Source organism: Arvicola amphibius, chromosome 9 (assembly GCF_903992535.2).
Source record: "Arvicola amphibius chromosome 9, mArvAmp1.2, whole genome shotgun sequence".
Classification (NCBI taxonomy): domain Eukaryota; kingdom Metazoa; phylum Chordata; class Mammalia; order Rodentia; family Cricetidae; genus Arvicola; species Arvicola amphibius.
In genome coordinates this window covers 69,878,728-69,905,788 of record NC_052055.2, presented here as the reverse complement: position 1 = coordinate 69,905,788, position 27,061 = coordinate 69,878,728, and the positions used below count along the sequence as shown (strand labels likewise).

At 52.7% G+C, this 27,061-nt stretch overlaps 1 protein-coding gene and 1 non-coding gene across 3 annotated transcripts; both read right to left on the bottom strand.

The window, feature by feature from the left end:
• Positions 1 to 968: 968 nt before the first annotated feature.
• Positions 969 to 15,193, bottom strand: Mdfi (MyoD family inhibitor). 2 transcript variants are annotated; one of them, XM_038343442.1, is made up of 5 exons: positions 15,163 to 15,193; positions 14,862 to 14,948; positions 8,608 to 8,790; positions 5,687 to 5,914; positions 969 to 1,634 (listed from the first exon to the last, which is right to left on the bottom strand). In XM_038343442.1, the coding sequence occupies exons 2-5, from the start codon at positions 14,935 to 14,937 to the stop codon at positions 1,378 to 1,380; spliced, it is 744 nt and encodes a 247-aa protein (XP_038199370.1). In that variant the 5' UTR covers positions 14,938 to 14,948; positions 15,163 to 15,193; the 3' UTR covers positions 969 to 1,377. The 2 variants fall into 2 exon arrangements, 1 of the variants encoding a protein (XP_038199370.1); XR_006020887.1 differs by lacking the exon at positions 15,163 to 15,193 and having other exon boundaries at positions 1,006 to 1,086; positions 1,187 to 1,634; positions 14,862 to 15,162.
• A 6,058-nt stretch (positions 15,194 to 21,251) lies between these two features.
• On the bottom strand, positions 21,252 to 21,412 carry LOC119824138. Its single transcript, XR_005287064.1, has one exon. It is a non-coding gene; the product is annotated as a U1 spliceosomal RNA (small nuclear RNA).
• Between the last annotated feature and the right edge of the window lie 5,649 nt (positions 21,413 to 27,061).

Below are 27,061 nucleotides of genomic sequence, written 5' to 3'. Positions count from 1 at the left end.
ACCGTGCCAAGGTTAACTCTTCCCTTGCTGGACCTGACTTGTCAGTTGGCGGGCATTGGGAACAGTGGTCAGGACCTGACCTATCCTCCCTTCCTTGTGGGAAGTGAAGTCATAAGCCAGGGAGAATGGTGTGTGCTGCAGGGTCTGTGTGTGCTAACACGCATGTGTGCCACAGAGTCTGTGTGTGCTAGCACGCATGTGTGCCACAGGGTCTATGTGTGTCAGCACGCGTGTGTGCCACAGGGTCTGTATGTGCCAACACGTGTGTGTGCCACAGGGTCTGTGTGTGCCAACACGCGTGTGTGCCACAGGGTCTGTGTGTGCTAACATGCGTGTGTGCCACTGGGTCTGTGTGTGCTGGCATGCGTGTGTGCCACAGGGTGTGTGTGCTGGCACGTGTGTGTGCCACAGGGTCTGTGTGCTGGCACGCGTGTGTGCCACAGGGTCTGTGTGCTGGCACGCGTGTGTGCCACAGGGTCTGTGTGTGCTAACACGCGTGTGTGCCACAGGGTCTGTGTGTGCTAGCATGCATGTATGCCACAGGGCAATCTCGGGCCAGCTCTCACCTCTTCTCTCATTTGGAAGTTTCTTGTTCCCAGAGATTCTCTCGGCCTCCATCTTGCTGAGGGAGTTATGGGATGGCAGACACAGGTTTCTAGAGCCATCTTTTATGTGGACTCTGGGGACTCAAAGCCAGTTTCTCATGTTTTTGTGGCAGCGTGCCTATCGGCCCATCCGAGACCACATACATACAAGGTCCTGGCAGGAAGTAGTGCTTTTCAGCACTTATGCCCTTACATTTTGTCACAGGTCCCAAGGAAAGTGGAGACGGAACAGACAACATCTTTATTTACAGCAACGAATAGCACAGACCCTCCCTCTGCCCACCCTGCTTCCAGTCTTACTGTCCCCTGTCCCACCCAACCCCACCCCAAGCCCCACCCTCTCGGGTCACTGTGTGGGTCAGGCTCCTGTAAGAGCCCAGCAAATGAGCTGGGGAGGTGGGTAGGGGCTGACAATGGGCCGGGCAGGTGTCTTTTCACATTTTCTGTCTTCTGAGCTGGGGTAGCCGAGGGAGGCTGACACCTGGAGCAGAGGTAGAGAAGGACTGAGGCCTCCCATTCCTGCCCCTCCCCCTGCCGTTCACAGTGTTCGGAGTCCTGGCAGCTAACTGGTTCCGTCTTACCCGGTTCTAGAGGCCACGTTCCAGGTCACCCACCGAGGAGAGCAGGCTTGTGGGTAACGGACCTGTTCCGCGGCTGAGATGGCTCCTCTGGCCTTCCCACTTTCTCACATCTGGGCTGGGATTCTGAGGGGGCCCTGGGGTCAGGGGAGGTGTCAAGCTTCGTGTGGCAGCTCTAAGGCTGTTCTGTGGCATCAGGAGGAGAAGCAGAGTCCACAGCACTCCATGCAGATCTCCAGGCAGTCTGCCGACTCGCAGCAGGCGTCCACAATGCCACAGTCCAGGTCGCAGGGCAGGTCGCAGTCGGCGCACTCGCCTGAGCCGCAGCAGCAGCAGCAGAGGCAGGAGTCCTCGGAGCTGCAGGAACCGCAGGTGGCGCAGTCCAGGACAATGTTGCAGAGTGTCAGGAACTCACAGAACAGACAGGACAGGATGCAGTGGACGCAGCAGTCTGTGGGCGGGGCCAGGCGAGTCAGAGACAGGAGCAAGGGAGCCCCATCACAACACGGTGTCTGTAGCCCCCATCGCCCCGAGAAGCAAACGGAGCTAGTGGGGAGCTAGTGGGGATACCCAGTTTCTTTATAGGCACAGGAGGCGAGTAAATCAGAGTGGGAACTGAAGGGAGCACAGCCAGTCTGCATTGGGAGTCCTTTTTTGGGGGGGTGGGGTGTTCGAGACAGGGTTTCTCTGTAGCTTTGGAGCCTGTCCTAGAACTCTCTCTGTAGACCAGGCTCCTCTTGAACTCACAGAGATCAGCCTGTCTCTGCCTTCCGAGTGCTAGTATTAAAAGCATACGCCACCAACGCCTGGAGGAGTCCCTGTTTTAACTGCGCTCTGATTATGTATTTAACCAAGTGGGTGAAGAGGTGTCCCAGGCACCGGTTGTAAGTGCTGTGTAGGAAGGACACTCGCCTAATCCACCTGTAACAACTCTACGATGTGGGCTGTAATTAGCCCCATTCTACAGATGAAGAAACTAAGGCACAGAGATTAGCCATTTAAAGAAGTAGGCTGGGGATTTGGCTCAGTTAATAGAGTGATTGCCTAGCATGCAGGAGGCCTGGGTTCAATCACCAGCACTGTAGAAACTGTGTGCACATGCAATTCCACTGTTTGGGAGACAGAAGCAGGAGGATCAGTAGTTCAAGATCATCCTCAGCTACTTGGTGAGTTGGAGGTCAGTCTGGGCTACATGAAACCCTGTCTCAAAAAACGAAACAAACAACAATATACAGTCTAGAATTCTGCTTGTCCCTCACTCACTGAGTCCCCCTCTCTGTCTTTGGTTATACCTCACCAATCTGTTGTCTGTCCCAGAGCCAGGACAACAAACAAACAAAGAAAAACAAGCAATAAGAACTAAAAACAGAGGCTGCATCAGATCCCGCTGTGCTCAGAGCTATCACAGATGCCCTCAAGGGCTGAGGTTCCAGGTGGGCCTCAGGCCTGGTGAGCTGTCTCTCCTGACTATCCTTCTCTGCTCTGTCTGTGCTGATCTGCTGAAACTCAGGCGAAGCACGGCCTAGCGGTACCTCTCTCTCTGCCTGGAATAGTCTCACCCCTTTCTTTCCCTACTTCTCCAAATGCCATCTCCAGCAGGCTCCCCTGGAGGAGCAGAACTCTCCAGAACTCTCCACACCCTGGCACATCCCGCTCGCCGCCCTCCTGCATTCTTCTGACTTCCGAGCTCTGTCGTGGGCCACTGCACAACAGGCTTCAAGTAGATGGTCACCTCATCCTTGCCAGGTGGTCGTGGCTTGAAAGAAAATGACCCCTGAATGGAGCGGCACTGTTAGGAGGTGTGGCCTTTGGGGTCTCTTGCTCAAGCTTCCTTCAGTGGGGCTGTCAGTCAACTTTCCGTTACCTGCAAGATGTAGCACTCTTGACTCCAACACCACATCTGCCTGCACGCTGCCATGCTCCCCTTCATGATCATAATGGACTGAACCTCTGAAACTGTCAGCGAGCCCCCCTCCATTAAATGTTTTCTTTATAAGTATTGCCATGGTCATGGTGTCTCCTTCCAACAATAGCAAACCCTGTGTAGACACAGGTTCTACCAGGGCAGTCACCTTGGTCTGTTATGGTCACAGATGTGTCCCAGTCCGCAGAATGCTTCTCTCCTAAGGGCACGCACACAGTCCTGACTGTGTGTACGAGCTATAGTTGTGCACGGCTGTAATCCCAGCTCACGGCAGGCACAGGCAAGAGGATCAGGAGTTCAGGGTCATCGTCGGCCACAGAGAATCTGAGGCCAGCTTGGACCACACAGGGTGAACACAGTAGGCCCTTATTTGGCTGGTGGGCTGAGCCCTCACTGCAGAGTGCTGGGCAGTACGCCCTCCTGAGGGCCAGGCCAGGGGACACCAGAGCTGCACTTTGCTGACTAACCCTGTCCAGCACGCTGTGTGGCAGCCCTGTCTTCTGTCTATACCCCAAATGGATCCAGTAGTTTTCTTCAACTGTAGATGTGTTAAACCACTGCTGTATTTAAGACTCTCAGTCCATCCCAACCTTCCCCGTGTGTCCGTAGGTCATCTTTGCGTCCCTCAACATAGTTGGCATAGCTGATAAAAACCTTCCCAGAGTCCCCGCCTCCTGGAGTCTCAGTCAACCTGCCAAATGCCAAACACCCCTACTATGGGTCACTTCTGCGTTCGCGTTCCCTCGGCCTCTGCGCTGGTGTGGCTGTTTCCATGCTAATACAGCCTCTGTAGTGGGACTTGCCACATGGATAACGATCCCATGTGTCCCTATCCACGAGAGCCTAGTGAGGGCATGGGCTAGGTACCTAGCATGTAGCAGGTGCCCAGAATGCAGAGCTGTTAATATTATTTATTTTCTTGCACCCCTGGGAGTTGAACCCAGGGCCCTGAACATGCTAGACAAGTGCTCTACCACCTAGACACTTCTCTCCCCTCCTCCCCAGGGTAAGTCAGTCAGCTAAGTGAATGACTGCCTGTCATAAAATACTTTGGACAGAATCTGCCCCAAGGGGTGAGAAGGTTTCAGAAAGCCTTACTTAACAAATTCAGGGACAGTGGGGTAGACAGGGCCCTCCCTAGAAAGATGGCTTAGTGGTTTAGAGCATTTGCTGTTCTTGAAGAGGGCTTGGGTTTGATTCCATCCAGTTCAGTTCTTAGCTTCTACATGATGACGCTCAACCATTTGTAATTCCAGTTCCAGGGATTGGACACACTCTCTGGCCTCTGAGAACACCAGGCACACACATGTGCAGGCAAAACTCTCATACACATAGAATAAATACATCTTTTTTCTTTACTTTCTTTCCTTTTTTTTTTTTTTTTTTTTTTTTTTAAGTCAGGGTTTCTCTGTATTTTTGGAGCCTGTCTTCGAACTATCACTTGTAGACCAGGCTGGCCTTGAACTCACAGAGATCTGCCTATCTCTGCCTCCCAAGTTAAAATAAATAAATCGTAAAAACAACAGCAATAAATGCACACATTGAATCTTGCTTGCAGGGGGCCAGGCCAGGGTCCCCCAGCATGAGCAGGGCTGCCATCAGGTGGTTCCTGAACTACAGATGACCGCCCCATGATACCCGATGGGGCAAGCAGATGGCTGCCGGCTTTGTGATGTCGGAGCAGAAAGCGGCTGGGTGCCCCCTACTCCCCACCCCAACAGCTCAGCATCATTTTACGCTCTACGTTTGCTTTGACGAAACAGATGGTCCACTCCTAAAGGATTTTTTTTTTCATTTTCTCTGGTGTTGGGGATGAAAAGTGGGGTCACAAGCCCCTGGCGGAAATTTTCTGATTCTGGAAATAAAGTGGACTGGATCAGCCCAGGTGGCTACATTCCTTGTTAGGGTAAGCCTGAGGGAGCCGTCCTGGGACTGAGGTCACTTCACCGCCCAGTATGCTTCTCAAGGTGCACGAAGTTGAACAGGGCACCAAGAGCTCCTCAGAGCCAGGCTCTCGCACCCTCGCATCAGCCTTCCCCGTGGCTGGGCAGCTGTTTGGGCCCCAGGATTCCCCGGAGGCTGGAGGTCTCCCTTTCTTTTTTTTTTTTAATTTATTTATTATTTATTATGTATACAATATTCTTTGTGTGTATGCCTGAAGGCCAGAAGAGGGCACCAGACCTCATTGCAGATGGTTGTGAGCCATGTGGTTGCTGGGAGTTGAACTCAGGGCCTTTGGAAGAGCAGGCAATGCTCTTAACCGCTGAGCCATCTCTCTAGCCCCGAGGTCTCCCTTTCTAAACACAAACCCCACAACCATGTGGAGGTAGTAGGATACCTTGCAGGAGTTAGCATGTCAGTCTCTGAGTGCTGGATGGTAGGGGTGTGAGCCATGACGCCTGGTTTATCGCCGCTTGAGACAGGATCTGGTTACAAAGCCCAGGATGGCCTTGATCCTCCGGCCTCAGGAGCCAATAGGCAGGAGGCACTGAGTCCAACCTAGCTGCGCACGCCTCAATCTACAGCCGGGGCTGCGCTGCCTGTCTGCGCATGCGCATGCGGGACAGCAGGGGTCTTACCTTCTTGTGCCTGGAGGGGGACCTGGGAAGTTGACCGAGTGCTGCCTTTGCTCTTCCTCCCGGTCTGGCTGCCCAGAGATGGGTGTGTCTGCAACTTCCGGTGGGCTTTGGGGCCTCCCGGGGCACCGTTCCCCGCATGCCCGGCACTGCCCAGTTCTGAGGGGTGGCTATGGTCGGAGCCGTTTGGCAGTAATGGGGTGCAGCCTAAGGGGTTCCCCTGAGGCTGGCCTGGGGAAATGAAAAGGTGGTGATGAAAGAGAGGGTCACCCTCTGATGATCTGTCTGATCCTACCAGTTTACTCTTAGTTTCACCTCCGGCAGCGAAGGCAGATCTGTGTCCTGGAGAAACTGAGGCCCGGAAAGCAGAAATGACTAGCCCACAGGGACATCATGGACCAATCACAGCCTGGGGTTCAGTTTCAACTCCCATGGCAGTGCTCATTCCGGAAAAACAAAAACTAAAACCAAAGGTACAAAGCAGGGGTACCTGAACCCCACTTTCTTACTCCACATGAAATCTGTCCTCTTGTAGGCTCTAGGACCTGGGCTAGACTGGTAGGGTCGGGGAGACATGGTCGGCTGGGGTTGCTGACGATGGCAGTGAATCAGTTAACCTTCACCTTGGCCTCTGCCAAACCCCCAGCTGTTTTCGCCCTAGGTGCTGCTGGTGACTTATTGGGAACATCTGTTTGGAGACATCATGCTTGGCTCTGGATTGAGGGCCCCTAGTAGCAGCCCCTTTATCTTCTGCTTCTTGCCCTCAGCTCTGCATAGTCCCGCCCTGCCCTGCTACTGTGGGCAGAAAGGACTGAGCAGCTCCTGGTCTGGGTGACGGTGGGGGTGGGGGTAGGGGTGACACGGGACGGGAGAATGGGTAGGGAGCGCCTTCCAAAGGCCACTTCTCCTCCTCTAAGCTAAGCAATCAATTTTAGAAGCTGAGCCTGGTGATGACCCAAGCCCTCAGAGGCTTTCTAGATCTCCTTGTGTTATGCTGGTAGGGGAGGTAAGAAGGGGTCACATGAGGTCTGGGCCCTGGCTGCTGAATGCCTTCTGCAAAAATGGGGTGCTTCCATTCCCTTAGCAGGGCCGTAGTCCTCACTTCTCCAGCTGACTTGGGAATTTACATTCTACAGGGGGGAGATATGAGGAGGCCCTCGGTGCTCAGGAGAGAGGAAGGTGGCCTCAGTGCACCTCTGGACTCAGGGGGCTGGACTCTTGTGTGCCAGTCAGTCGTGGTTCCTTTGAACACTCACTGTGTGCTAACCAGTCGCTGCCCCTTGAGCTCTGTGTGTGCTGGCCAGTCGTCCCCAATACTTGCTGATTATTTTCTAATGGAATCCTCTTTATAAGACCCCCTCCCCCGTCTTTGAGACTTTTGTAGCCAAAGCTGGACTCAAACTGGCTATGTAGCTGACGATGACCTTGCATAGGAGTTCAAGTCCCTCATTCTCCTGTCTCCACTTCCAACGTGCTGGGATTACTGGTGTAGACCACTGTGCCTCAGGACAGAGAGGCAAGGAATGGGGGCAAAGGCTGGGGACTGAGGAACTGGGAAACAAGCTGCTACATCCACAGTCACTTCTTAGAGTGGCAGCTAGTTCACATGCTTTGAGTGGGTATCAGTGTACGAGACCGTGTGCCCGAGTAATGTCTTTAAACACTATAAACCATCAATTATTGGCATGTTTCTCAGATGAAAAAACTTGAGGACCAGCTGGTATAATTCACAAGAGATTCCACAGCTAGGAAGCAGAGAGAGGAGGCTGGGAGGATAACACCAATGACAAGGTGGGAAACAGAGGTGCCAGGCTGGGGTTGGGCAAGGCATGGCTGGGGCCTGCACCTGGCAAACAGGAGCAAAGCCACGGGAGTGGCTAGGCCTGAATCATCCTGGCTCCAGAGCATACTGGTTGAGCCTTTGGCCAGTTTCGCTGTCCCTTGCCCTGCTGCCTAAACATGGGTTCAGTGGCCAGAGGGAGGGAGTCTGTGGTGAGCCTAGGGCCCTGGGAGGCCCTGCAGACACAAAGCTCGCCTGTGGCCTCGGCTATGGGGTGGCCAAGGGGTGGGGGTGGTGTTGAGTCACAGTGCAAACACTCAAAGACATAGACACAGGGGTGTCTGTCCCACTCTCGCCTGGGACCCCTCCCTGTGGCCATGGCCATGACCTCGTCTCAAGTGTGTTTGTGTGAGTGTGTGTGTGTGCATGCATGCGTGTGTGTGCATGCATGCGTGTGTGTGTGCGCGTGTGTATACAGAAGGCTGCTTCCAGGTTGTCCAGTTTGGCCTCAGATGCCCTCGCTAGAGGTGCAGAAGGCACATTATTTATGCCAACACAGCAGGTGGGCACAGCAGAATGAGGCCAGAAGATTGAGTGCCAGGCTTGTGTCCTAGTCTGGTCTAGGTCTGTGCCTCAGTTTCCTCATCTAGAGAATAGGCTTGACAAGAGCCGTGGTGATGTCTCTCTACGAAAGTACTCAAACTCATTCAAAGACGGAAAATCCTCTTTGAGACACTATCATGGAAGGCAGTAGATGCTTATTACAAAAATGACCTGGGTAGCCCTTGCCCGGCTCCCAGGGCACTGTGGAGACCTCCAAACAGGCCTGGTAAAGAAGATGAACTTTGTTCCATCCTCCCCAGAGCATCTGGGTGCTCCCCTCTTTCCTCTGCACCCAGGCCCTGTCCTGAAGGGTACACTGCACTGTGTTTCAGCTTCTGGCCCTGCCCAGCGCACCAGTTCTCCCTCTTGGAGGCAAAGGATGCCTCTTGTCCTGCAAGCTCAAGCTGTGTTTCTGGGAGCCTGGCCTCTTACAAGGTAGAGGCAGAGAGCTGCACTGTACTCCTGAGGACACACTGTGGTTGGATTTCCTCAGGCAGCTCCTGCATGTTGCCACCCCAAACCCTAGTTCCCTGGTACTCACACGTCACAGCTTCTGTGTGAACATCGAGGTCAGTGCTGTTCAGAGCCCGGTGAGCCCCAGGACCACTGTCTTGGGGCATGGAGGGTACCACCTCCTCTGGGGAGCCCTCTTCTGATGATGCGTCTGCAGGGTGAGTGGATCCTGCTGCTACCTCCAGCCCAGGGAGAAGGGATATGGTCTGGGCTAGTGAAAAAGCAGATGATGAAGGATTGTTTCCCTGGCATCCTTCTGTGTGCCCAGGCCCAGGTCTGACCTCCAGGCCAGGGCCCTCAATGAACTCCTTACTTCTGGTCCCTTCACGAGTCAGTCAGCTATCACCTTATCTGGCTGCGATGTTTGACTTCCAAATGAAAGTTTCTGAATCATAGCTCATATGTGTGCATGTAAGTGTTCCTGGGTGAGTACATGCATGTGGCATCAGGAGAGACCCATGGTACAAAGAGGAGTAGGGAGAGGAGGGGCACATGGTGCAGGAGAAAAACAGACAAGCTGTTCAGCAGTGGTGCCAGAGAGACAGTTATGGGGACTGACAGGCACTACAAGGCAGATGCCAGGGAAAGGGAGTTCAGGAGATTGGGTGGGGACGGCAGAGATCTAGTGACAGGCTGTCTGGGACCAACAACAAAGTCAGCCATGAGGAAGAAAGGCAAAGACTAGACAGGGCCTGGGCAGACCAGGGCAAGAAGCTGCTCAGACAGGAAGAGGGCAGATGTGGAGAAATTGGGTCAGAGAGGGGATGCTGGCATGGGAGAGGAGAGAGAGAGAGAGAGAGAGAGAGTAACCTGGGGGTGAGGAGCAGGGAGGGGCCCCAGGCAGGAAGAGAGGCCAGGAGGCAGCCAGGAACGCTGGGGAAGAGGTGAACCGCAGTCCCATGTAATTAGAGTGGCTCTGGGCAGGGTGGGCGGAATGAGGGAACGAGGCCACCTTCAAACCACAATGCCCTTGGCAGCAGGACTAGAGCCCCTTGGGCTCCCAGGAAGGACGGGGATGCATGGTGTCTGAGAACCCACAGCTTCAGTCTCTGGGTAAGGCAGGGGCCACAGGGGTAAAGCCCAAGTTCCGACAATTTTGGCTGTGCTATGCAGTGGGACGGCAATGGTCTCGGAGCATGGTTCTCTACCTGTGTCTCCCTCATAGTTCCCATGCTGGGAGAAAGAAAGAATAGAAGCAGGAGACTCTGTGAGAGGCAGACACCAAAGGGCAGGGCTCTGGGGAGGGAGGCTACACAGATGGGGGGGAGAGACCAGCAGAGATGGGGAGGGAGGGTACACAGATGAGATGGGGAGGGAGGGTACACAGATGAGATGGGGAGGGAGGGTACACAGATGAGATGGGGAGGGAGGGTACACAGATGAGATGGGGAGGGAGGATACACAGATGAGATGGGGAGGGAGGGTTCACAGATGAGATGGGGAGGGAGGGTTCACAGATGGGGGCGAGAGGGGGGAGAAAACAGCAGAGATGTCCAAAGATAAGAGATCAGAATCCAATCCACCCTGTACACACCAGAAAGGGATGGAGACAAAGGAAGGTCCTGCCAATGGAAATAGGTTCCATTACAGAGAACAGAGACGAGCTTTCATAGTTGTCCTCTGAGCTGTCTTCAGATGACAGCCATGGAGGGAGATAAACAGAGCCGTCCATGGAGATGTGGGCACTTGGATCTGGTAATCAGAAGCTGGAAGTAGGCCTAGGGGTACTCCAGTGTCCAGCCACCTCACTGGCTGCTGAGCCCGAGACCCTGTTAACAGGCCCTACTTCCTCTTGGCCATGCAGACACAGATCCCAGAGGCCTACTAGGTAGCACATATGACTGCAGACCCAAGTAGGCATGCTTCTGCCTGCCCAGGGAAAACCACAGGCCTCATCAGCAGATAGGAGCTGGGGCAGAGAGTAGGAGGTGCAGGAGGCCAGGAAGTTTGTGTTAGGTCCTAGCCAGACCCAGCTCAAAGCTGCACCAGGGTATTCATAAGTTGGCGAGGAAGAGGACTGGGCGAGCACTCAGTTAAAGCATTTGTTTGACATGAAAACAACAACCCTGGTTGCTATTCCCAGCACTGCCAAAAACCCAAAACCCCAAAACAAAAACAAACAATGCTAGCTCTTTCACCCCATGAGTAGTACCAATGGGGTGTAGTATCACTTACCTATAACCCCAGCACTTGGGAGGTGGGGGCCAGAGGATCAAAAGTTCAAGGCCAGCCTTAGCTACAAAGCAAGTTCAAGGCCAGTCTGGGCCTCCTGAGACCAACTCTTTTAAAAAAGTTTTAAAGCCAGGTGGTGGCACACGTCTTTAATCCCCAGCACTCTGTGAGTTCAAGGCCAGCCTGGTCAACAGAGTGAGTTGCGGGACAGCCGGGGCTCTTCTCACAGGTGTACACTAAGAAACCTTATCTCAACAAACAAAAACAACAGAAAACAAATTTTAAAAGCCTATAGGAATGTGTGTGTGTGTGTCTGTGTGTGTGTGTGTGTGTGTGTCTGTGTGTGTGTGTGTGCAGTGTCAGGAAGTACCCCAGAGAAGGCAGTGCCACTGAGTCTTAAACAATCGTGGGGGAGGGGTGTTTGAGAAGAGCAATGGGGCCAAGACCCCAGAACCACAGTTTGGTGGGAATGAGGGAGCACATGCCGTTTGGTGCTTCTGAGGTTGGGAGCCTGCAACAGCAGCTGGTCACTAAAGGCCCTTGGCTTCCCAGACTTTCTCCTGAGGTCACAGAGTGCACAGTCCTGTATAGACAGAGCCAAGATTCCTGTTTTTTTGGCCCCCAGGGCTTGAGAAGGAGAAAGACAATAAAGAGGGTTTAAGGCCATGGGAGTCCCGGGCTGTCCTTTTCACCCAGATGTCTCTCCTCACAGTCACTATAAGGCTAGTGATGGGGATGGAACAAAAGCTTCTAGAGAGACCAGACCATGGCCTGAGGGACAGAGAGGGGTAGATCTCCTGAAGCTAGGAAGGTCACAGTGGGGGCAGAGGAGGGAGACGGACCAGCAGAACAGGGAGGAAAGGGTGGAGTCAGGAAGACTGCTCTGGAGGTGCTGCCCCAGAGGACCTGGGCCCCAGGATGCGGCTGGGACGGAAGAGCCAGGGCACACGTGGGCTGAAGACTCCCAGACTGAGAGGCTACAGAGCCCAGTCTTCCCTCTGTGACCAAAAGACTCCTCGTCCTGCATGGAGAAGAGAGAGCATCTCTAAGGAGACTCTACTGCTGTGTGAGCGTAGGAGCGTAGAGGAGAGGCTGGGAGAGGCCAAAACCTGGCTGCCCGCTGCACATCTGTCATGTGACATCACTATTAATTTACACAGTGAACTCAACATGCTAGTGTCCTGCACGTCTGGGTCCCTTCAACAAGCGCTCCTCCCGAACATGGGGTGAGGCTCTGGTCTGCATGTCTCTCTAGAAAGAAGTGGAGAGAACATATTTAAATCCACACGCTCACAGGAAAAGTTGGGGAGACTCACTCCAGCACCAGGGACCTCGCAGACTCCCTCTGTCTGTCATCCACCAGATTGGGGGCGGGGGGAGTGGTTCTTGGCCAGGAAGGAAGAGGAGAACCTCTTCCAGGGGGGATGGTCTCACTTCAAGCCTGGCCAGTATCCATGTTCTGGAGCTCCAAGTTCGGCCCCTAGCATTGTCTTTGTGGACAGTGGATCTGGGCTCCCTGTACCTTGGGCTATGATTGTCTCTGGAGAGAGAAGATCAGGACTTCAGGTCAGAGAGTGGTGGCTGATACCTCTCAGTCACTCTCGGTATGGCTAGACACTCAAGGCCTCTGTCACACATCTTTAGTCAGTGTACAAAGGTCTCGTGTTCCAGGCACACTCGCCTGTCCAGGCCCCTGGGCCATCACAGCAGCTTCTGGCCAGACTACCTGTGCTTATTTAGTTCCTCTTGACTCCTCCCTGTCCAGCCGCAGCCTCATCTCTTTCTCCAGAAAGCCTCCTCTGACACCTGTGATATCAGTATGCCCTCTGCACAGCCCGTCGTTACTGACAACATGGCAACGAAGCGCTAGTTTCTGCTGCAAACTGGCCCCTTGTCCGTCTCCTTCCCTGTGGAGGTCTGCATGTCTGTGGTTGAGTGCTGGAGTTCAATGGCTCAGGTTTGGGGAAGGAGAAAGAGGGACCACATGAAGGATTATGGGCGACATCTGACTTTGAACCCCAAGGAGACCAGAGATGGTGGGCTATTTTGATGTCCAGTTAGCGAGGCCCGGGCCACGAAGAGGAGGACTGGAGAGGATGTGAGCTGCTGGCTATGCTCAGTCCAGTTGTTTTATTTTAGGTTCAAGGGCTCCAATTCCCAGGAAATTGAATTTAGAGCCATGGGTAGAAATTCGACGCCCCAGTGCTAGGCAGAAATCTTGTGGGTTAGGGAGCCAGGCTCTTGGGGCTCTCAGGAATGGGCGGGGTAGAGGCCAGGGGGAAGAGTCCAGAGTGTGAGTACTTGGCTGCTGGCCCTAACCACAACTGCCCTGAGTCCTCTTGTGCCCTGTCTGTATCTTGGAACCCTGAAAGAGGAGGCATGTCACACCCTGGCTGTCCTGCCAGCAGCTTCCACTCTGGGGACAGTGCTGTGGTCTCTCTGTTTTGTGAGCGCACAGGGAACGTGGAGGGTTCTGGTCTCAGGGTCAGGCATCTGTGGGGTTCTGGCTGCATCTTCTGCGGTTTGGGCTTCCTGGGTAGCAGGCAGAACAGTACAGGACAGGACAAGTGTTACAAAAGCCACATTGTCTGGCCCAGTTCAGACTGGGGAGGGGGCTTGCTGGGACACTGGGGCCTCAAATTACAGCCCAGGCCTAAGCCTTCCCGACAATTCCCCCTGGACTCTGCAGCCTGTCTTGAGCACACGTTGCTCCCCTCCTCTGCCATTGGGTGGAGAGCAGGTCAGACGAGGGGGGGGGGGGTTGGAAGGAGATATCGGAGGAGAGAAAAACTGAACAAGGGAAGGAAGACAGCATGGAAAAGTGGGGGTGGGAGAGAGGCCAAGAGAGACAGAGACAGTTCCCAGACATGAAGGCCTTCCAGCCCCCAGCTTCCCACTGTCTTTCCAAGCTGAAGGAGCCTGGTCCTTGGAGGAGCATCTTCCCTAGAAGTCTAAGTCCCAGAACAGGGACTTAGGGCTGATGAAGAAAAAGCACACACTATCTCCATTGGTCAGACATCCCTCAGGTTTTGGAGGTCCCCCACCTCTACAGTTGTGAGGGGCCAGGCCAGGTATACAGGCAGCTGAGACCATTCCCCAAACAGACAAACCAACTAGGGGATCCAGGTTGGGGGTAGGGCATGGAGACTGAGGCCAGAGAAGGGGAAAGACTTGTCTGAGACCCTGAGGGAGCCCGAGGTCCAGCCTTGGATCTTCATTACTGAGACAGTCTGAGGAAAGGGAGAGTTTGGCTGTGAGGAAAACAGAGCCTCTGGCTGAGCCAGAATGGGGTTTTAAGTCAGAAAATCTGGGCCTACACTTTTGCACCCCGCCCCCTACCCACCCCGACTCTAACGGAATCTGCACCTCCATAGAGGTGCCTTCCGTATAAGATAGTTTTAGCCTTTGAGGACAAGGGACTAGGACACTAGATTGGAAGCCCCACCCTTCCTTAGTCTGTAGGGTCCTGGGAGAATCAGGGTAGTTTAGCCCCTGAGGTGGGGGAAGGGGTATTTCACTACGTTGGTAGTGTGTGTATGTGTGCCACGCTGGGTAGGGACTGGACGGAGGGAACGGCAGCTAGCAAAGAGGGAAGGGGCCAGCTTCGAAGCCACTAGTTGCTGAAACAAAAGTTTGCAGAAAGCTCTCTGCTTAGTTTGGGGGAAGGGAAGAAGAGAGACTCAGACGCCACCCCCCCCCCACCCGCCACACACCCCGCCTAAGGCCCTCATAAATATTTACACACCGGGCAGAAATGGTTGAGACACAAATCCCAATATTATGGGCAGACGCCACGGCGTGTGTGTGTGTGTGTGTGTGTGTGTGTGTGTGTGTGTGTGTGTGTAGAGCTGGGGATGGGGGGAGTTGGAGCCAACTCCGCTCAGCCATGGCTGCCTGCTCCGGGCCCAGTTTCCTCACCCTCTACTCTCTTCTACTCCCCTTGGACCGGGTCCCCAATACTCACACTTCTCACCCTCACTCCCACCCAAGCTCCTGGGAGCTATCCGCCCGTGTGTCTGCTAGAGAACTAACAACCCCACCCCCCCAAAAAAACCCTGTTAGTTTTCCACCCCACTCCGGTCCATCTTTGCTCTCCATTCCTTCTCCTACCTGGGTCCGGGGTAGCGCTGGGGACTCCATGGGGCGCGTCGCACAGAGCAGGGCACTGACCGCTCACCTGGGACATCGGCCCGGGACCTGGAGAAAACAGCGCTCAGCGGGCAGGGCGGGCCTTCCCCGGGTGTGCGTGGGGAACCGGGGACTGACTGGGGTGCCCTAGCGCAGACTCGTGCAATCTGTGCTCCCAGGCAGGTCACCGCGTGGACCCCGCCATGCGACACCTGGGTGTCTCCCGCGCCCCCTCCCCGCTCACTCGCTCTTGGCTCCCATTCCAGCGCCAGCTCGCACCCACCTATCGCCCCTTCCTTCTTCCTTCTCTCTCTCTCTCCAGCCCCCTCGCTCCTCCCCTCTTCCCTGGCCCACCCTGTCCCCGCCCCCTCCTCGCTGGCTCGCCCCCCACGCATCCCCTCCCCCGAGCGGGACTCGGCGCTGCCAGGGCAGGACACGTCTGTCCGCGGGGCGTCCGAGGCCCAAGCCCCCACAGGAAGCCAGCTCGTCTGGTTTCCTCTCCTCGCACAGAGCCAGGGGCTCTAGTCTCCCCAGATCTCCGCCTCCTCAGGCCGGGAGGACCTCGCGGGCTGCACAAGGGGCCGCGTGTTTTCCTTCGATCTTAAACTTTGCAAAAGTTTCCAGACTATCAAAAGAAAGAAGTCACTATCACCTTGGGACAAATGTCTGAATACTACTAGCCCACAAATTGCGTTGTCTCAGGATGAGAACAACCTAGTTCCTCTGGTGCCCTTTGTTCATGTCCTGGATTTCCACTAAGAAGCTGGGCGCCTGGAGTTTGAGGATCAGCCCGCCAGAAACTAGACCTCCGGGAAATCCAATTGGTGTCTCATCAGCCTCCCCTATCCCATAGCAACCAGAAGCATCCCCAGTACCCTGCCATCCCCGCCAGCTGGACGTGGGAATTCGTTTTGGGGAAAAGACTGGTCACTCAATCTTTGGCTCCAGGCCGGCACCCCAACTTCAAACACGAGGGTGAGTGTAGAAAGGGGTAAGGAAAGGTCAGTCTGTTGGCCTGGCTGAAATTGTAAACTCTGGCTGTGGGGAGGGGTTGTCACCAAGCAGGGTGTGTGTGTGGGGGGGGGGGTGGTGGTTCGGAGACCCCCAGAGTGACCCCAGGATCCGATTCCGATAACTTGTGGGCAGCCAGGTGGGGCTAGACAGGGACCCACACTGGTCCTGAGCTGCCTCAAGCCCGGCGTCTGAGTCGGTACCACCAGGGCTAATTAGGGAGGCGGCGGCGCCAGGCCACCTCCTCCCAGCCTGCGTTACAACCGAGGGAAGCTGGGACGCCAGGGATGGACCTTTCCCCACGGTCGTCTCCCAGTCCTCGATGTCACTACTTACAGCTCTCTTAGGTCTTCTGGGCGCCGTCGGGGCCAGGACCCGCGTGGCCCCCACGGCGCCCGCAGAGCTCTCACCACCCTCGAGCCACGTCCCGGCGATGGACTGGAGGGACAGCTCTGGAAAGGAGTGGGACGGGAAGGATTCCACCCTGGATGCCTGGATGCTCGCCGCGGGTGTGTGTGGGTCTTGGTTCGGTTCCCCAGAGCCCTCCGAGATCAGGCTGCTCTCTGGGTGAGAACTTGGGTGCACTCCTCCTTCCTGGTACGGGCTGAGTCACCGCGACGCGCCCGCGGCTTGCAGGGCTTGGCGGCTGCTGCATTCTTCCTGGCTTACCTGAGCCGGTAGGTTGGGCCTCATAAGCAGCTCCAGTCTCCCGCTGGCTTCAGCGCCCTATCTTTAAGTTTCATCAGAACAAGGCCCCTGAAACTAACGCAATCCTTCCTACTGTTTCCATGTTGGCTGTGGGTTGTGAAAGCCCCCCAGAACTCCCTGCATCGCTGCAGCGGGCATGCTGATTACACAGGTGTGCTCCCTTTGAGGACTCGGCCTGCCGGCTACAAGTGGTGGGTGAACTTCTTCTTGTTGTTGAGGCAGTTTTGATGTAGTCCAGGTTGGCCACAGACTCCTGTGTGCCAGTAGTGACCTTGGACTTCATATGTCTGCTCCTACTTACCAGGTGCTGTGATGACAGGCCACCACAGCCAGCTTATGGGGTCCTAGGGGTGGGTTTCCTGATTGCGGTCAGCACCCCTCCAATCCAGCTATATCCCCACCATGAACTTTTGGGTATTCTACCATATTTGAATAAGAAGCATTTCGGTGAGGGGGGGGGTCTAGGTGAGACAGGGTCTCATTATGTAGTCAAGCTGGCCTGAAACTCCTGAACCCCCAGCTGCAGCGTCCTAAGCATTGGGATTACAGGGGAGCACCACTACGCCTGTCTTCACAGACTTGTTTATTACCATTTTATTGTTTTTAAGACAGGGTCTCACTGTGTTGCCGTGGCCTGGAACTCATTATGTAGACCGGACTACCTTCAAACACTTGCTTTAGTCAGGTGATGGTGGCGCACACCTTTAATCCCAGCACTCAGGGAGGCAGAGGCAGGCGGATCTCTGTGAGTTTGAGGCCAGCCTGGTCTACAGAGTGAGTTCCAGGATAGCCAGAGATACACAGAGAAACCCTGTCTCAGAAACAAAGCAATACAAGACAGCTCAAACACTTGCTTTGCCTCCCAAGGGCTGGGATCAAAGGTGTGTGTACTTCTGACTTGTCCCCTCCGCCATCTCCTCTGCCCCCTTTAGCCGGTCCCCTCTTTATTACATTGACTCCACCACCCTCTCTTCTCCAGCTTCCTTCAGACCGTTTTCTTTCCTCTCATGGTCCCTTTCCTAGAGTTTCATCATCTATACATACATAGTTATACATACACATGCATGGTCACGCACACGTATAATTTAATACATATATCATATATGTATATATATATAAATTCTCGATAAGAGAAAACATGCAGGATTTGTCTTTCTGAGTCTACTCTATTTTGCTTAACGTAATTTCCAGTTTCATCCATTTTCCCGCAAATGTCTGGTTTCACTTTTCTTCAGGGCTGCCTAGAATTTTGTTGCATATGTGACCTGCGTGCTTTAACCCATTGGTCTGTTGATGAGCCCCGGCTGGTTCTGTTTCCTGCTGTCAGCAGTAAACGTGAATGTGCAGGTATCTTTGTGGCCAACTGGCTTAAGTCCTGCAGAGGTTTAGCTGGGTTTTACGCTAGTAGAAACTTGTTTTCAGTTTTTTTTGAGGAATCTCCACATGGATTTCCATCTCACACAGGTCTGCCATCCCCCCAGGAATAAGGGAGGGGGGTTGCCTGAATTATTGTTATTTTTGTTTGTTGTTTTTTTCCTTGACGATACCCATTCTGACTGAACTGACGTGAATGAGATTGGATGCCCTTTCAAAATCTTCACCTAAGTAGAATGCCCCTCATAGTATGGTCCTGGCACTCTCTTCCTAAAGGAGCTGGCCGGGTTACCTGGGTAATTTAGGGGAGGCCAAAGAGGCCTACCAGGTGGCTCTGCACCCTGGTGGTAACAGACATCCCCTGGAGCTAGAGTTTCAAGCCCTTGTTAGCTGCCTGATGTGGGTGCTGGGATCTTAGAGTGCAGTGAGAGCTCATTACCAGGACCTTGCCTGCCCCCAGAAGTGTGTCTGTACAAGGAACAGTATACATATTCCAATCGTATAGGTGGGGAATGAGACACCGAGAGGGGAGGGGCTTGACACGTGGTAGCTTCATATGGACTCCAGTGTTTCACTAGCCCCCTCTCCCCGAACCCTCTAAACAGTCAAGATAACAATAAGCCATTGGACAGGCTCTGTAGCCTCCAAGCCTTCTAAAGCTGAGCAAGGCCCTTCCCATACTGCCCTCTGAGTCTTTCTTGGTGCACCCATAAGCCTGGCCCCTCCAGGGGTGCCCACCCCTCTGGGTCCAGCAGCATGCACCAGTCTTCCCCACTTCCTGTCTTAGACAGAGGTCAGCCAGTTGTTCTGTATGCTGCAGCTGGACCACAGCTGTGGTCTCCGTGCCCTAGAAACTGAAGATAGGACACTGTCTGTGTGAGGCAGGATCGTCCCAGATGAGGATCATGTAAAGGGGGTGTGTTTTGTTTTGAGGTGAGGTCTCACCATGCTGCGTAGACTGAGCTCCAACTTCCCGGGTCAGCATCCATTTAGCTAGGACTACAGGCATGTGCCATAACACCAGGCAGGGTGGAGAGGTTGTTTGTGTGTAGTGAGGGGAGGCTGCTCTGTAGGAATTAACAATTACTTTCCAGCTCTAACTGTGCATAATGGTGGCTGCCTGTAATTCCAGCCCTCAGAGTGCTGATGCAGGAGAGTGGTGAGATCCAGGTAAGCCTGGGCTACATAGGGAGACAATGTGTCAACAAGCAAAACAAGCTGAACATAGAGGTGAGTGCCTGTAATTTCCACACTGGGAGGTAGAAGAAGTAGAGGGATCAGGAGTTCAAGGTCAGCCTCAGCTACATAGCAATTTCCAGCCCAGCCTGGGCTACATGAGACCCTGACTCAAAAGATCAGTGACTATGGGTAGGAAAGATGGCTGAGTGAGAAAAGATGCTTGCTTTGCAATCCTGACAATCTGAGTACATCTATGGAAAAGTAGAAGGAGAGAACCCAGCCCACAAAGTGGTCCTCTGACCTCCACATGCACAGCGAGGCGTGTGTATCCTCCCACTTTTGTGTATAGCACATACACAGTAAAAAAATAAATAAACAAACCTACCAAAAGACAGCCGCCCCAAAACCCTTCCTTGATGCTTAATTCCGGATGTGGAATTACATACCTGTAATAATTCCAACAACTGGGAGGCTGAGGCAGGAGGATCTGAAATTGGAAGCCAGCCTGAATATAGAGTAGGACTTTGTCTTAAAAGAAGCCAGCACAAGATATGTGTCTTGCTTGGTAAAGTGTTTATTTGGCAACCACAGAGCCCCAGGTTGCGTCTCCAGCACATAAGCTGTTTGTGGCGGTGCACACCTAAAATTCCAGTCCTAGTTCGTGTTTTTCATTTTCTTTTGTTTTTTATTTTTGTTTTTGTCTTGTCTTTTGAGACAGGATTTCTCTGCGTAGCCCTGACTATCCTGGAACTTGCTCAATAGACCAGGCTAGCCTCAAACTCACAAAGATCCACCTGCCTCTTTGCCTCCTGAGTGCTGGAGTTGAAGGTGTGTGCTGCCACCAATACTACCAATACCTGGCCTGCATTTTTCTAATAATATATAATGTCAAATAAATTTTTATGGTTTTATCATGTATATACCTTATTGTTTATATATCTTCTTTGGGGAGATGTCTGAGTCTCATGTCTAGTGGTTCATTATTTTATGAATTATTTTTGAGAGTTTTTGTATGATTTAAAGAATCGTGTGTGTGTGTGTGTGTGTGTGTGTGTGTGTGTGTGGTGCACCTATGCACAGAGGCCGGTGGAGGACACCAGTGTACTGCCCTGTCACCTATCTCTGTGTTTTCTTGGGTCAGGTCTCTCACTGAACATGTAGCAACAGATGACAGCTAGCAGACCCAGTGATCCGCCTTTCTCTGTCCCCGCAGCTCTGGAGTTAGGGGCAGTATGGCTGTGCCCACCTTTTTATGTGGTGCTGAGGATTTGAACTCGGGTCCTTAAGTTTGTACTCAAGCATGTCGAGTCGGTCTTTTGTCAGATACGACGTTTGCAAATAATTCCTTTCAGTCTTGTCTTCTTGACGGTTTTCTACAATTTTAATTAAATCAGGTCTATCACTGATTTCTCTCGTGGCCACACCTTTTGTGATGGCATCTAAAGCATCCCTGCCACAGCTCTTCTGTGGTCCTTCACATACAAAGTATTGCAACATTCAACAGTCACCCAGTAGAGTACATGGTTCAGTGAGTTTTGTTACATTACATTATTGCTTTATATTGTAGTTAAAAAAACAAAACAGATACAGAACTTTTCATTTCAACAATTTTGAAGTGTCCAACTTAATTGGAATAATTATACCCCTGATATCGTACAGCAACACGTTTATAAAGCTTTTCATCACCCCAGACAGAACTCTTTAAATATTAAGCAGTAACTTCCTGTATTAGATTGAGAGAGAAAGAGATCCCAGCCTATCATTCTGACCTGCTTGCCTGTCTTCACATTGTTTATCCCTCTGGACAAGTTGGAATCTACAGCCGTCATCATGAAAGAATGTAGTATAAGCTGGGCAGTGGTGGCACAAGTCTTTAAACCCAGCAACTCAGGAGGCAGAGGCAGACAGATCTCTGTGAGTTCGAGACCAGCCTGGTCTGCAGAATGAGTTCCAGGACAGCCAGGGAAGCATAGTTAGACTCTGTTTCAAAAAACAAAAACAAACAAAACCCAAGAATGTAGTATAAACAGCACAAGCAAACAGAGGAGATCTTCGTGGGCTCCACAGTGGCAGAGATAGGGGACTATTTCCCTAACTCATGGGAGTGCATACACACGTTTTTCCAGGGCCACAAATTACAAGGTCGAGTTTCCCAGACGGGAGGAACCACCGCAGTGGGCAGCACGCCGGAGTGCATTGGGTGAACCTCACCCTGGGGAAACCACCTTCAGCGTCACAGGGCCTCCCTGCCAGGTAAGCACCTTGGCAACAGCGCATTGCCCCGCCTGAAGCGAGCATATGCTGCAGACAGTCTTGCCTAACCTCCTGGCGGTAATTTTTCTGGATTCCATATCCCTTTGACAATCTGATGATAGCCACAGGCTCCCTCTTCACAAACTTTCTCTGCAAACAAACAGCATTTCCAGCACAATTCTGAGAGATTCCTGGACTCCAGAAAGCCCCATGGAATGACATCAGAGGCTGGGGAGAGGGTCTTTGGCCACCACTGTGCCTCTGTCCCCTGTCAACTGGGTTTTAGAAAGCCTCTGACATTAATGATAAAAAGCAGCAATGAAAAATACATGGCCAGTAGGGTGAGTTTGGTAGTAAGAAGAAAGCACCTCTAATAGTAGAGAGAATAAGACAGGACTTCAGGATCTGAGGGAGGTGATAGGATTGGGTATAGCCCTGGGTACTCGTGAATTCGTTTTGGGGTCACCTTGCTTTACCCTGAAGCAGTCAAGCTGATATGTGCTGTCCCTTTCCACTAATGGGAAGATTACCAGAGTTTGGGGTTCCTTTCTGCCTTGGATCTTGCTATAAGGAGCAGTCAATTTTCACCTTTATCATGTGATGTTTTCTGTATCAATCAGGGTCCAATCAGGAAAACAGAAACTTCAAGAAGAAAAGCTGTGTCAAGGCTCTGACCACCAGGGCTGCTGGAGCAGGGACCCACACTGGTAGGCAGCCAGACACAGGAACTGGCTGTCACCTGCCCTACTGCTCTGGTCCACCTGTTCATGTGCCTGTCACTGTGCATCAGAAGTCACTTCCCCAAGCAAGGAAGGGCCCCCTCTACCTCGGGCCTTCCTGTCCCTCACTAGCTCCTTCATGGGGAGAGAGTACTGGGAATGCAATATTGGTGTTTAGCTCCATAGAAAATACGGAGGGAAGAAAGGAAGCTGAGTGCTTGAGGGGGGAACTACAACCCCTTCCTTCTTCCCCCATCCCACCCCTCTCTCTTTCCTCTCAGAAGCTGTGTTTGAACATGACTCCCTCCCAGTGCCTCACTGGAAGTGGATCCATGGTTTGTAAGCGCAAAGCATGACATTGCGAAAGACAAGACGCTGCTCACCGGCTCCACTTTCTCCCACGGTGACCCCCAGTGTTGAGTCAGTACCCACTAAGGATGCTCTCTCTCTGACGGTTTAGTCCTCTCTCCAACAGAGAGGGTTAGTGTTCTCTGCCTTTTATATCCAGAGATGTTGTAGTCCAGAGAACCCTGACTTAACCCACCCAATACAGCTGCCATGACTTGCCCTCCTGGCCAGCCAGAGGAAGGCTGACTCAGCACTGCCCGCTCCCTGCCCCGCCTCCCTAGCCGGTGCTGTGGCTCCCAGCCATGTTGCCGATGTCTCTTTCATGTATCTGTGAGCTTTGGGATCCGAGGCCAAGAAAGGCTGACTCAGACATGACCTCTTCAAGGCCGGCAACTTCCTCCTGCTCCGGGAAGCAGAGTATCCTGCGCCTCTGCCAAGAGGATCGCAACGGAGGTCAGAGAGTCTAGCGATTCGCGCATGTGGTGGTTAGGACATGCAACTGTCCTCACAAGGAAAGTGGGAGAGAGGCTTTGAGACAGGGTCTATCTCATGGATATCGGAGCACCCTGGTCTTGTCTTCCCTTAGTCACTAGACTCCTTGACTTTTGTTGGGGGCCTCTAGGCAGACCTGCAGGATGTCCTATTTCCTAGGACAACAGGAAGTTGTCGGTCCTGGGGAGGTCACCAGAGAGCGTCACTCGGTCTTCGCAGCTCTATCGGCAGTTTGTTGGGGAGCTACAGTCAGAACTGGAGGGTGTCCAGCAGCATGCAGGACCTCTGCTCAGCAGCAGCATTTACCCAGAAGCCCTCTAGTCACGGAAATAAAAATGCCTCCAGGCCGGTGAGATGGATTGGCAGGTAAAGGCGCATGCTGCCGAGACTGACAACCCGAGTTCCATCCCCGGAGGAAGGAGAGAACTGACAACGGCCAAATGTCTCAAGAGCAGGGGCAAAAGCTCTCCTGGTTGGGGAGTCCCGACCCCAGAACACCCGGCATGAATGTATTGAAGATGCTCAGTGTCCAGGAGAGAGTGGCTGGCAGGGAATTCTGGTCTCACAATGTAAGATCCTGCCACTAGGCTGGGGAACAAGAGAGCTTCTGGGCTAAGGCAGATGAGTGACCAGTCCCTCAGGAGGCAGAGAAGCAAACTTCCATAGCCAGAATTCCCAGGTCTTGGCGTTTATGAGAGAAGCTATCCTTTCAGGCTTTAGTTTCCTTACTTTAAAAAGAGGGTTCTGATGGTACCTGAGTTACAGGACTTTGTTGAGCTCTAAATTATTTCTTTAAAAAAATTATTTACTTTTAAAGATTAATTCATTTTAAATTACGTGTTTATGTGTGTCTCTGTGTGGGTATGTACACGTGAGTGCAGTGTCCTCAGAGGCCAGAAGAGGGCCCTAGATTCCCTAGAGCTGGAGTTACAGATGGTTGTGAACTGCCCAAGGTGGGTGCTGGCAACCAAGTACAGGTCCTCTGCAAGAGCAGTGTGTGCCCTTAATTACCCAGCCATCTCCCCAGTCCTGTGAACAATTTCATGGAGAAATTAAGGTTAGACCTGGCAGTCCGTGTGTACCACACTGGCACTCAGCAGGCAGAACTGGGCAGATCACAGGTTCAAGGCCAGCTTGGTCTACATGGTGAGTTCCAGGCCAGCTTGACTCACAGAATACAGAATGAGACTTTGCCTCAAAAACCAGACCCTCACATAGTAGGGTGGGGACATAGCTCAGTTGGTAGAGGACTTTACTAACACGTATAAAATGCTGAGTTGATCCCCAGGGTCGCCTAAACCAGGGGGCTGTGGTTTGTGCATACAGTACCACAACTGGGGAGGGGGGCATAAAGGTGGGAGGCTCAGAAGTTCAGAGGTATCCTTGGTTACATAGGGAGTTTGTGGGCAGACTTGGTTCATCCTTGGCTACACAGGCTAAATGTCTAGTCCTCTGCCCCCTGGTGGTGGCAGTAGCCTCTGACTTCCTTGGCTGCACAGGCTAACTGTCCAGTCCGCTGCCCCCTGGTGGTGGCAGTAGCCTCTGACTTCCTTGGCTGCACAGGCTAACTGTCCAGTCCGCTGCCCCCTGGTGGTAGCAGTAGCCTCTGACTTCCTTGGCTGCACAGGCTAACTGTCTAGTCCGCTGCCCCCTGGTGGTGGCAGTAGCCTCTGACTTCCTTGGCTGCACAGGCTAACTGTCCAGTCCGCTGTCCCCTAGTGGTGGCAGTAGCCTCTGACTTCCTTGGCTGCACAGGCTAACTGTCCAGTCTGCTGTCCCCTAGTGGTGGCAATAGCCTCTGAGCTCCTCACATGCACATGCTCTGCCGCAGTAAATAATTTAATAAGGAATTTTAATTTGAAAAATGACAACAAAACCAAGAAAGGATTGGGAGACTTAGCTCAGTGGTAGAGCACTTGCCTGGCAAGTGCAGGGTCCTGCGTTCCATCCCCAACATTGGGAGAATAAAAAGGGGAAAGGAAGGAGAAAAAGAAAGAGAAAAAGAAAGAGAGCGGTCCAGAGAGACCTCACGCACATGTCACAGTCCGTCTCCCACTAACGTTTGTGGTAACGCATCAACCGGCACTGACACATCTCCGCTAACTAAAGCCCACTTAATCAGGGCTCCTTAGTTTTGACCTAATGTCTTTTCTCTGAGCCAGAATCCTGTCCAAGACATCTTATATTTAACTGCCAAGTCTCTCCCTCTCTCCCTTCCCCTCCCATTATTTTTATTTTTTTAATATGAGTGTTTTGCTAGCATATATGCCTGTGCACCACGTTCATGCCTGATGTCCATGGAGGCCAGAGGAGGGCATCAGATCCCCTGGAGCCAGAGCTACAGATGGCTGGGTGCTGCTGTCCTGTGATGAACGCCGTGACCAAATACAACTCGGGGAAGAAAATGTTCGTTTGGCTCACACTTCCGCATCGTTGTTCATCACTGAGGGAAGTCAGAACGGGAACTCACACAGAGCGTGATCCTGGAAGCAGGAGCTGATGCAGAGGCCATGGAGGAGTGAGTGCTGCGGACTGGCTTGCTCAGCCTGCTTTCTTATCGAACCCAGGACCTCCCTCGGGGGGAATACCCCCACCAGCCATGGGCTGGCCCTCCCCCATAACTCCCTAGCTAAGAAAATGCCTCACAGACTTGCCTGCAGCCTGACCCCATGGAGGTATTTTCTCAGCTGAGGCTGCCTCCTCAGGGATAACTCGGCTGTGTCAAGCTGACACAAAACCAGCCAGAACGACTACCAAATGTGTACTGGGAATTGACTCCCAGGCCCTCTGGAAGAGTAGCCAGTGCTCTTAATTGCTGATCTATCTCTCACGGCTGCCATCACGTCTTGTCAGGACCTTCTTGGCTGTGACCATGGTCCTAGTTTCTCAGATTTCTCTGACTTTTGCTGGTCTGGGACGATCTGAGAAGAAATTGGTGAACACTCCTATTCTAATGAGGTTTGCTCTGTGCTTTCCTCACGATTGGTTATACAGGGGCCATGTATTCTCGGGAGAAAGAGTACAGAGGCCAGCTGTCATTCACATGATGTCGTAGTAAGAGAACACTCTATGAGTGTGATTTGGGACTGTTATATTGACCTTGATTATTCTCCACTGTAGAGTGACCTCCTCCTCTCTGGACTCAAGTGTTAGAGAGGGGGCCAGCTTTGCGCAGGGCACACTTGAAAAGTGGGGAGCAGCACAGAGCTGTGGAGATGGGCTAAGTTAAGAAATGTAAGGCCTAGGGATAGAACTCAGTGGTAGAGTCTTGTCTAGCATTTAGCAGGTCCTAGGTTCAATTCTTGGCTAACACTGCTCCATGTGTGATGGGTGGGGCTTTATGGCACAGATCTGCAATCCCAGCAGTCAAGAGACAGAGGTAGATGCCATAAAACTGTAAGGCCAGTTTGGTCTATGTAGTGTGATCCAGACTGCCCAGGGTTACATAGTAAAACCATTTCTCAAAAAAAGGGGGAGTGGGCTGCAGAGATAGTTCAGCAGCTGAGAGCACTTGCTGCAGAAGACCCAGGTTCAATTCCCCACACCCACCTGGCAGCTCACAACCATGGTCAGAGTTGCTTTTCTGTCACTGTGATGAAACTCCATGACCAAAAGCAACCTGGGGAGGACAGGGCTGATTTCACCCACGGTTCCATGTAACAAAAGCAATGAGGGCATGGATTCAAACAGAGTAGGCTGGAGGCAGAAACTGATGCTCACTGGCTTGCCCCCTGTGGCTTGCACAGTCTGCTTTTTATAGAAGCCAGGACCACCAGCCCAGGGATGGGACCACTGCAATGGACTGGACCCTCCCGTGTCTATCACTAATTTAGACAAAACCCTACAAGCTTGCCTGCTGCCCACTCTCACGGAGGCGTTTTCTCAGTTGAGGCTCCCTCATCTCTGACGACCCTACCTTGTGTCCAGTTGACTTAAAACTAGTGAGCACACAATGGTAGGAGGAAAGAACCAGTCCCTTCTGGCTATCCTCTGACCTTTACATGCGTGCTGTGACTGGCGTGGATCCACACACAAATACATAGGAATTAAATGTTTATAAATATAAAAACAAAGATGTGAAGGGCTTGTGAGGTGACA

Excerpts from the sequence above, each read along its gene's own strand:
- Mdfi (XM_038343442.1), bottom strand. The coding sequence starts at position 14,937 with ATGTCCCAGGTGAGCGGTCAGTGCCCTGCTCTGTGCGACGCGCCCCAT. Across the intron at positions 8,791-14,861 it reads CAGCGCTACCCCGGACCCAG|CCCAGACCATATCCCTTCTC; the intron begins GTAGGAGAAGGA and ends CTTTTTCACTAG. Across the intron at positions 1,635-5,686 it reads CCCCCTCCAGGCACAAGAAG|ACTGCTGCGTCCACTGCATC; the intron begins GTAAGACCCCTG and ends CCCCGCCCACAG.